This window comes from Syngnathoides biaculeatus, chromosome 15 (assembly GCF_019802595.1).
Source record: "Syngnathoides biaculeatus isolate LvHL_M chromosome 15, ASM1980259v1, whole genome shotgun sequence".
Taxonomy (NCBI): Eukaryota; Metazoa; Chordata; class Actinopteri; order Syngnathiformes; family Syngnathidae; genus Syngnathoides; species Syngnathoides biaculeatus.
The window spans coordinates 15,379,530-15,389,767 of NC_084654.1; the positions used below are offsets into that span (position 1 = coordinate 15,379,530).

Consider the following 10,238-nt stretch of genomic DNA (forward strand, 5'->3'; position numbering starts at 1 on the left):
ACAGAATGTGAACAAGGTTGCTTCTTTGTCAGCAAACACAGTAGTCAGACTCAAAGTGTGAATGGTACTCACTGTTGAGTTTATTATTGCAACATCTGCAATATTTCATCCACTTGCTTGTGTCTCGTCTTTTCATTTCAAATGTTCCCTTTTTTTTCCAGAATTGTTTTCCTGTTCATTTACTCTCCGCGGATGATATAATAAAGCAAAACTATTGATGCGTGGCTAGCATGTGAAAGCCCATTATAGTCATCGTCTAAGATATGATCTTGGGCGTCACGGACAAACAATTCCCTCTCTCTTCCTCTCTACCCCCGTGATTCTCTCCTCTCTTTTAGATGTACGCGCGGCCAGGGAGCAGATGCACGTGGGAGGGGTTACGTATCCCACCATGCCTTTGCAAGAGGCAGTGGTGCCCCGTGCGCAGCCGGGATATGGCCAGCACACAGCCGCCTGCTCCCCCGCTGGCTCCTTCGCCGGGTCCATGCCGCCTCAGCCGCACAGTGCTTATTTCAGTGGGATGACTGGTCCTCAGCACCCCTTCTACAACCGGGTAAGATAGACTGTGGGATGCTGGCAACCAGGTCCATACAATATGATGATGTAGATGTATGGATAATAAAGGCTCGACTGTGACTCACATGTCAGTTGCGTCATAAGCATGAATTTGGTTTCAGATCTCATTTTCCATCCATTACATGTCATTTTTTCCTTATTGGCACCCAACAAAGGAAAATGAGAATGACCCAGTGAGCGTCCTTTCTCTGCAGCATCTATTTTGATTTTTGTTTGTAGTTTTGTGCCTCAGTTTGCTCCTATGATTTTCATTTGGCCTCCTCTCCTCCTGCGTCCTTAGCCTTATTTCCCCCAACATGTGTATCACCTGCCAAGGCTTTACCCCCATCATGCCCCCTCATCCTTGCACCCTTCCATTAAGCGTCCTGCTCAGCCCAAGGACATCACTGGTGGACTTGTAAGTACAAACATGAAAATCTCAAACTTTACACCTTTTTTTTTAACTCCTTACATTCATTTTGTCAGATTTTGTGAGTTATTGTTGAAGATGATGAATCACATCATTGCTGTCACCTGTTTTGCTTTTTCGTGTCTTTCACCTGCTCATTCCTCCGTCCTGTCCCCTAAATTCTGCCATCCACTCCTTAATACATCGCTATCACATGTTCCCCCTGGATAAACCCACAAGACTCGGAAGGTTACTTCGTAACGAAATGGCCATCGTGTCCATTAGCCTCGACCTCTGCACAACCCTTGTTTGTATTCTGTGCCCATGTCAGGAAGTTATAGCAGAGGATGCAAGAGAAGGCCTCCACTCCTGTCCCTCTGACCCTGCTATGGTAACCAAATCAAGCACAAAGCATACCCACGCCGACGGTTTTGCAAATATGTAGCTTTTTATGACTAATAGTTTGCTCGCTGATGAACTTGCAAAACCTCAAGCATGCCGAACATTGCATGCCTTGTGCAGTCTCCGAAACATGCTCTCTTGGTGCATGTGTATAAGTTATCCGTCTCCTCATTCCCATACACACGCCGTCTGTGACTGGGACCTTTAACACTGAGGAACCATTCTGTTAAATGCGTCACACGGACGCACGAGACACTCCGCTGTCCACGCATTCAAAGAGAGCAGCTTCTGTCGGAACAAATGAATGATAACACGTCTCGCCTGCTCCACAAAGCCACTTATCAGGCTGCCGCCAGCAAGCATTTAAAGGAGCTGCGGTATATGAAAGATTTGAATATAGAACTGAAATGTTCCTTCTCTGTCTATCTCTTCCATTCCACCTCCATCTGCCTCTTCCTCTTTTGTCCCGTCTCCTTCGCTGTATAAATGCCCTCAGTTTCATCCTTCACTCTCGGTTTTTCCATCGCACATCAGCCCATCTTATCCCTTCCTGCATATCTGCGAATGTTGATATGCGTGTGCGCATGGCCTCATTTATGTGTAATTCGTTGGATATGTAAGCGGGCCAGTATAATTGCTGAGCTTATAGAAGTGTGAATGTGGATTCCTCTGTCTGCGAGGATTATCATCAGAGCAACTGGCAACACACACAGTGACAATGAGCCCAGCACTGTTCGCGCTTATCTCCTTACCAAGACGCTTCCGCTCCTGCAGAGCTCTGTTTCCTCTTCCCCATCCTTCTTGCCCTGCCCTGAGCTCAGCCCAGCTGTAATTACAGTCTTATCACACACACCCCAGTTCACACAAACACACATGCTTACACACTCAGACACACCCGCTGATATTTGCGTTTTCCGAATTGAGGGCCGTGCCTAAATTGAAACCTCTGCTTCTCTTCAACTTTGTTTCTAATCTCTCTCGGCCGGGTGTAAGCTGTTCTGTTTGCAAAGATTCTGACCCCAAATGCTGTGAAAACAAAGTCTCCTTGTGTAATAATTCTACCTCCATTAGCCTCGCCTCTTCCTGTCCGGCTTGGATGGAAAGGAGCTGCTGCCTCCTTGTTTACAAAAAGTCCCTCCTGCGCCATCATGTTGTGGTTTTCTGCCGTTTTTCTCTTCATTTCTCCCTCTGCTTTCTCCCCCCTCGTTCTACAGGTGCACCCCTGGCCTCATGTCATTGCACATGTGTGTATTTTTTTGTCTTACCGTATGTATGTCTGCTATTTTTGTCTCCTTATTAAGCTTTTAAGGTCACTGCCTTACAAATCAAAGCAGGTACATCGATGGTTTTCCTTGTTTCATTCAGTCTCTGCAGCGGGGTTGCAACGGTATGACAGTTGTACAGTTTGATAATTGGATACAGAAGGAGGCAATGGGAATTTTCAATGGGAATTAAAGATTTTAATGGTACACAACTAGAACAGTTGCGCAAATTTTAAAATTGTACAAGCATTTGTTTTTGTGACAATCTAATTTGGATCTTTTAAAATAGTAGAAACAACATGAATTTGAAAGTTTTATGTAAATATTGATTTTCCATTGATACATTGCCATTTCCAAATCTACTAATTAAATGTATCAAATGTTGATTTATTGCCTGTTTATTTTGTATGGAATGGAAAGCTGGGCTAATTCTTTACATTTTTAGCATGTCTCATGCCATAAATATGTAGTTAATGACAAGATTCACATTTAGTAGTTTGTAATTTTATTATTGTGATTATTAATAATTACATATAAAATGAGCAGCACAGTGGGTCAGTTGGAAAACGCCTCCCTCACAGTTCTGAGGTCCCGAGTTCAATCCCGAACCCGCCTGTGTAGAGTTTGCATGTTATTTCCATGACTGCGTGGGTTTTCTCCGGGCACTCCGGTTTCCTCCCACATTCCAAAAACATGCAACATTAATTGGACACTCTAAATTGCCCCTAGGTGTTATTGTGAGTGCTGTTGTTTGTATCCATGTGCCCTGCGATTGGCTGGCAACCAGTTCAGGGTTGTACCCTGCCTCCTGCCCGTTGACAGCTGGGATAGGCTCCAGCACTCCCCGCGACCCTTGTGAGGATAAGCGACTAAGAAAATAGATGGATGGATGGATGGATGGATGGATGGATGGACATATAAAATCCTAATCACTTTTTTCTTACTATTATATCTCACTATCAAATAATTGGTTCTTAAATTACATGATTAATCGCCATTTTCTTTTTCAACATCGAATGGACATTTTTGTGAATTTCAAGGTTATTCCTGTAAATTGCCTTATATTTCTACCAATTTTCATTTATTACCCTCATATTCCTGAAATCAAGTGTATTTAAACAGCTTATTTTTTACACCTATTTTTTGATCTGGTTGAACGCACTCGTGTTTTTTACAAAGTTGCGTAATGCACATGATGCCGGATTCCATCAGTGTTCATACAAATTGTGAAACCAGTATACCGCTGCAACCCTAATCTGCATCCATGCAGATATTAAACTAACACTCACTCTGTCTTATCACTATCATGCATGGTGTCCAATCAGATAATAGGCACCTCACCTAAAGCACACTTTCCTTTAGTCGCACTAACAGTTTCACACTAGTCTCAGTCATTAACCTCTTGCCCGATGCCGCCGTACTACATTATACTACATGTTGTAGGCCCCCCAACTTCCAACCCATCTGACAGCACTTATACTGATTAACTGCCACACTCCTTTGTCCAGGGTGTCTGGGTGGCCAGTAGGCATGAGAGAGATAAACATGATTGCGGAGTGAAGGAAAAGACAGTAGTGAGTCGATGGGGTGAGGGACAAGGAATGGAAGGGAGAGGAAAGAAAAGAGCTGTGGTTTTTAAAGTGGATAGAGGGACGAGTGGAAAATGGAGGTGGTCTTGGCTCATTAACAGGCCTCTGGTATTAGTGATGCCAAAGCTTGTAGTAACTGCTCAGTGACCACCACGCAGACTCCCAGTCTCCATGCAGTAAGTACGTTGCGTACAATTTATGTGCTTGTGTAGCACATACACACTAAAAAAGAACAAAGTGGTGTGACTGTTTGGGTAGGTTGGCAGCTTTGTTTGCTCTTACCCTTAATTTGTTTGACTGACTGAGGGAGTTACTGTGTGGAATTGTGACCACAGGCCAGCGTGTTTTCCCCCCTTCCACAGAGATCCGTTTTACCCTTTTGCACTAACAGAGTCCGCTAACATGCCGCGCCGGGTCCGCCCCGGTAAGCAGGACTTGCGCAGACGCCATGAATGTGTCCTTCTCATTATGACTGCGTGTTTTCGGTAGGCCTCCCCTGCTGTCCTGCTGAGCACAATGAGTACAGACGCAGTGTGCGAGTTCCTCAAACAGATAGATGGAATCGACGCCAGCATGCTGCGTCAGTACTCCTCCACCATCAAGAAGGTGCGCTCGTCAGGAATGTTCCAAAGTCTACACGTGGAGTCTTTTTGTTAGTTGGCGTATTTAACAGCCCTCGTCTTTTAATCTGTGTGTTTAAGATGTCTCTTAATTCCATCGTTCAGTCAGCTTTCCTCAAACATTGCAGGCAAATATAAACGGACGTGTGCTGGCACAGTGCAACCTGGATGAGCTGAAAAACGAGATGGAGATGAACTTTGGTGACTGGCAGCTCTTCAGGGGAATGGTGAGGCCCAATTTCTCACTCCTGCTGGGCACAGCATTCGATACATCCCCACAATATATGGAGAGCCAACGTAAAATACAAATAATCCCCATTTTAGATGTTTGTATAAATTCAAGATGAAGAAGATTGGCATCCTGAGCTTTTCCCTTTAAGACTATTTGCAATAGCATAGTCCATGACTCTTTAGGCCACTTGAGAGTTTCAGCAACCTTCTCAAAGCAGAGGAAGAATTTATCAACCATTGTGGCATACCGTGTAATTCCAGTTTCCTTAATTCCAAAACGTCTGAAGGTTCCTCTTTTACCAAGGCCAAAACATCAGGAACAAAAATCCTCTCATCAATTTAATGACTCAGGACAACTTTCAAAATGTCTTAATTTTCTCATAGCAGGTTTGGCACAAGTCGGAAATAACTAGCAAGTTGCAGAAGCTCAGACTTGCATAAATCACACTGATTCAGGGTTAGGGGACCTAATCAAGTGCTCAAGTCTAAACTCCATTTTGCTGGCTTCACAGTTTAAGTTGCAAATATGCAAAAAATTAAAGTTTTAAACAGATGTCTCAAGTGTCAAATGAATTTGATCCTGGACGGGCCCCCAGTTTTGTTACGTTTGAATTTAGACTAAAATCCCCAAGCTCAAACCAGCAAAATATGACAAACCAGTTGTATTGCGTGTAAGACAATTTAATCACACACACGCAACAACACAACACAAAAATAATAAAACAACTAACACAGAATAGAAGTTCAAAGACCGAGTAGTTGAGCCAAGCTATGAATAGTCACCAGAGTTGAACAACCAGGCAAATGTTCTTTTTAGCGGATATTCCAAGTCAACAAATGTCCAGAAATGAAAGGCAGAATGCAGAGTGGCATGTACTTGTCTACTTGTCCAAAGAGTTTTGTTAATTATTGTGTGCTACCAGCTCTCGGAATGTTGCAATGCAGTTTTACATCATGACAAACCACCGCTGCATGTCTTAATCCATCCAGCCATTCTATGCTGCGTAATTGAATTAGACTACTGAAATGGTCAAAACGGTGTGTGACCTTGCAAATTCTGAATTGTGAACAAATCTCATTCAAGATGTGGTCGGTGGGTTCCCTTGTCTTTTAGCTTGCTCAAATATTTCAATGAAGATTATATGGCGTAGATAGAGGATGACAACTCATTTTAGGTTATCGAGTGAAAATTAGTTGACTACCTGTGCAAACATAATTTCCTTAAATAGTGCCTTTTATTGTAATAATCAATGCTGTTCCTCAATTAGTTGCTTGAACAAATAAAATACCTCACCTCAAATTGAACCCTCCTTTTCCCCCTCCAGAAAAAGTAATTAACTAGGACATCGCATATCACTATGGTGGACGTATTTACCACAACACGCACCAGCTACACATCAGGTAGACCGCCTGTAAAGCTGAAATTTATGGTGGTGTTTAAGGACAGCTATTCTGTATGCAGAATTCAAAAATAAAAACACATAACCAAAAAGAGAGAGAAAGAGAAAATTCTTGCTGGAGGGGGAAAGCAAAATGAAATGCATAGATGCATATATCCCTGCATCCATTTTCAGTACCCCTTGTCCTCACCAGGGTCGTGGGTGTGCTGGAGCTTGTCCCAGCTGACTCTGCATGAGAGGCGGGATACACCCTGAACTGGTCGCAACCAAAACACAGGACACATATAAACTAACACATTCACACCTATGGGCAATTTAGGGTCTTCACTGAACCTCATATGCATGTTTTTGGGATGTGGGAGGAAACCAGAGTGCCTGGAGAAAATTCACATGCACACTCCACAGGGACGAGACCCGATTTGAAGCCGGGTCCTCACAACTGTCGGGGAGATGTTTGAACCTCCACTGTGCCACATTAAAAATGTAATGCATGTTATATTCTTTTGTACCAATAAAGCTGTCTGGCTACTGTTGTCAATACCTCAGAGATACAGTACGTGGAATACTCCTCAGCCATCAGGGGCAAGAGTCATTTTTTTGCTAGCTAATAAAATATATATATACTGTATATATCCATCCAACCATTTTCTTCGCCACTTATCCTCACGAGGGTCACGGAGATTGCTGGAGCCTATCCCAGCTGTCAATGGGCAGGAGGCGGGGTACACCCTGAACTGCTTGCCACCCAATCGCGGGGCACATCGAGACAAACAGCCGCACTCACAATCACACCTACGGGCAATTTAGAGTGCCCAATTAATTATATGTATATATAGATAATATATCATGTCATATTTTTTTCCAAAAGATGGAAGCACTTTGTGATATACCATACTGTGCGAAGATTAGGTATTGGAATTGGAGATTTGATAATCTGCAATACGAAAAGCCTTGAATCAGTGTGTAGTAGCCTCCTGACAACAAACCAGTCATGTTTTTAGGCGACATCCAATGCCGAGCTCAGATCAGAGCAGCTGGAAAATGCTGCGTCCTTACAGCTTCGCACTCTAAACCAGTGTTGTGTTGCCAGGACGCAGCCAGCTCAGCCATCTGGTCGAAGATGGCCGACTGATCTGGATGAAGGGAGGTCATTGTCAGGGATGAGTGGACAGCCGAGTGGCTTCTCATAAGGAGCAGCTCAAAGTTCCCCTTCTTGCTTCCACGTTATATCCTGCTCTTGCTGTGTAACATACTTTGCATCGAACCCGTGAATCTGTAATGAGTGAACACAAATTCTTCTTCCCAAGGTGACGGAACAACGCCATGCTGAAAGCCAGGCTCTGCTTCAGGATGAGTCGCATGCTGCTAAAGAGCAGGGCAACAGCGTATACAACGGTGAGCCCATCAGGCGCTCGGTGGGGGCTCCGCGGGAAGGAAAGTCCTTCAGCCTCAACCTGAGCTTTGAGGAGCTCAGCGGAGCTGGACTGGAGGAGCCCCCGAAACACAGCGGCAGCAACAGCTCGCAGTGGCCGGTCAGTCCTCGCTCTGGCAGCTGCCTACAGCACACAAACCGCAAGATATGATCAGATGCAGGGGTGTGCATTTTGAAAAAAAAAAAAAATCCCGTGTAAGCACATTTAAATAGGACATTTACCCAAAGTCGTACTCTCAAAAACTGTCACAAAGCCACAAAGTCCTCATCATGGCGGCCGCACGTACCTCATTCATGTGGTATAAAGCGAGAAAAAGAGCACAGCAGAGGAAGTCAGAATTGTTTGTGTCTACAGGTTGAAGAATAAGCACACAAGGGGCCTCTTGGTGGTTATTTTCACCTTCAGTCTGGATTTGGTAAATCTCGGGCACATCAGCAAACTGTAATACACATTTAAACAAGACATAATCCATCGGCAAACTGTTAATTATATATTTATATAATCGTATATAAGTATATATACAACCACCATAAGAAACATATTGATTTAATACTCACCTGACATATTTCACACATCTCTTACACTGGTTCTAATTTGACTCTGCAGGTGTACCTAACATTGTGGCCCTTTTCTTTGGTCCTGTCAGTTGACGACGCTCCGCACCACAAGCATGTCCAGCCTCAACTCGCAGGAATCGTCCAACAACATCTGCAAGTTGACCGACAGGCAGCAGGCCGAGTACCGAGACGCCTACGAAGAGTACATCGCTCAGATGGCCCAGCTGGAGGCCCCGCGCGGCTCCAAGGAGAAGTCCGTGCAGCCCCAGCTCTCAACCTTCCTCCAGGCTGCCAACTCGGATGACAAAGGGGTGGGTGGACAATTACAAGCACACTGCACCACTCAGCCTGGATATTTTAGTCATTATCCAAGAAAGAAGAATAACTACTGCCTACCTTATGTTGATATGTTCAATGACATTTTTCAGCTTGCACACTTTAAAAATGTTCATCCTTGTGAATCTGATCTTGAATTTGTCTTTATGTATAACACATTTGGGTGGTGACTCGCCCTGGGTGTACAACGCCTTACACCCAAAGTCACTTGGGGTTGACTCCAGCTCACCTGAAACTCTAATTAGGAATAAAAATTTCTATTTGTATTTCTGTTAGTCCAACTAATCATATTAATGTACCCTGATATCACCTCCAGAGATTGAAAAACTAGTCTTTAAGAGTAAATGTACAGTGGAAGATTGCTTGATAATTTTTTTAAATCAATATAAATGTAATTATACATTATTTACAATATACAGGGGTTCCTCGGTTTATGTTTCTGCAACATAACCTGAATTTGTATACCTGTCGGAAACGTTAACACTCACCCGCTTACAGTGTGTGTTTCTTTCAGCTTGTCCCTTTCGGGGTCGCCACAGCGTGTCATCTCAGATGAACGCATATACATGTTTGGCACAATTTTTACGCCGGATGCCCTTCCTGACGCAACCCTTCTCAGGGAGTTGAAGCCCCAGTGGGATACGAACCCACAACCCCTGGTTTACCAAACCAGTGCTCTAACTCACCCGCTTACAGTACGTGAAGGTAGTAGTTATCATTACTGTAAAAGCTTGTTTGAAAAACACTTGTCGGCCATAAATAGAAATCATCCATCAATTATATTTGCCGCTTATCCTCACGAGGGTTGCGGGGAGCCTATCCCAGCTCTCAAGGGGCAGGAGGCGGGGTACACCCTGAACTGGTTACCAGCCAATCGCAGGGCACATAGAGACAAACAGCCGCACTCACAATCACACCTAGGGGCAATTTAGAGTGTCCAGTTCATGTTGCATGTTTTTGGGATGTGGGCGGAAACCCACGCAGGCACGGGGAGAACATGCAAACTCCACACAGGCGGGGCTGGGATTGAACCTGGGACTTCAGAACTGTGAGGCCAATGCTGTCCAGCTGCGCCACCGTGCTTCCCTAAATATAAATCATTAAAATGAAAAACAAAGTACAGCAGAAACTGAGAGCATCTTCTTGTGCCAGGTGACAAACTATACTGTATATAGGCCGCTGCACATAGATCAAATTAGCACCTTAATAAACAATGTTAAAATACAATATCGTACAACACCACAAAATTAATTAAAAAGTACAATCAATCTTATTTTAAGATACTGTGACATAATGCACAGTTCTTAATTGCTCTATGCTTAAATAAAATAAAAACTGGATCTAAATGATTCAATTAGAACGTTGTACATCCATGTTTGATCAAATTTAACCTAGAAAACAGTTATGAAGTGCAAAGTTATTGTACTGTTATTTTAGAATAACA

General features: G+C 43.7%; 1 protein-coding gene across 11 annotated transcripts in view; it reads left to right on the top strand.

Annotated features, from left to right (window-relative positions):
• Positions 1-10,238, top strand: part of kidins220a (kinase D-interacting substrate 220a) — a 55,741-nt gene that overhangs the window by 41,850 nt on the left and 3,653 nt on the right. For 6 of the 11 annotated variants that reach the window (XM_061844059.1, XM_061844058.1, XM_061844052.1 and 3 more), the window contains exons 25-31: positions 339-553; positions 857-973; positions 2,668-2,700; positions 4,707-4,869; positions 4,943-5,064; positions 7,776-8,000; positions 8,548-8,769. In XM_061844059.1, coding sequence (XP_061700043.1) covers positions 339-553; positions 857-973; positions 2,668-2,700; positions 4,707-4,869; positions 4,943-5,064; positions 7,776-8,000; positions 8,548-8,769 — 1,097 coding nt within the window. Of the gene's footprint in view, positions 1-338; positions 554-856; positions 974-2,580; positions 2,611-2,667; positions 2,701-4,706; positions 4,870-4,942; positions 5,065-7,775; positions 8,001-8,547; positions 8,770-10,238 lie in introns of all 11 variants that reach the window. The other 5 variants (XM_061844060.1, XM_061844063.1, XM_061844062.1 and 2 more) reach the window with 5 other exon arrangements.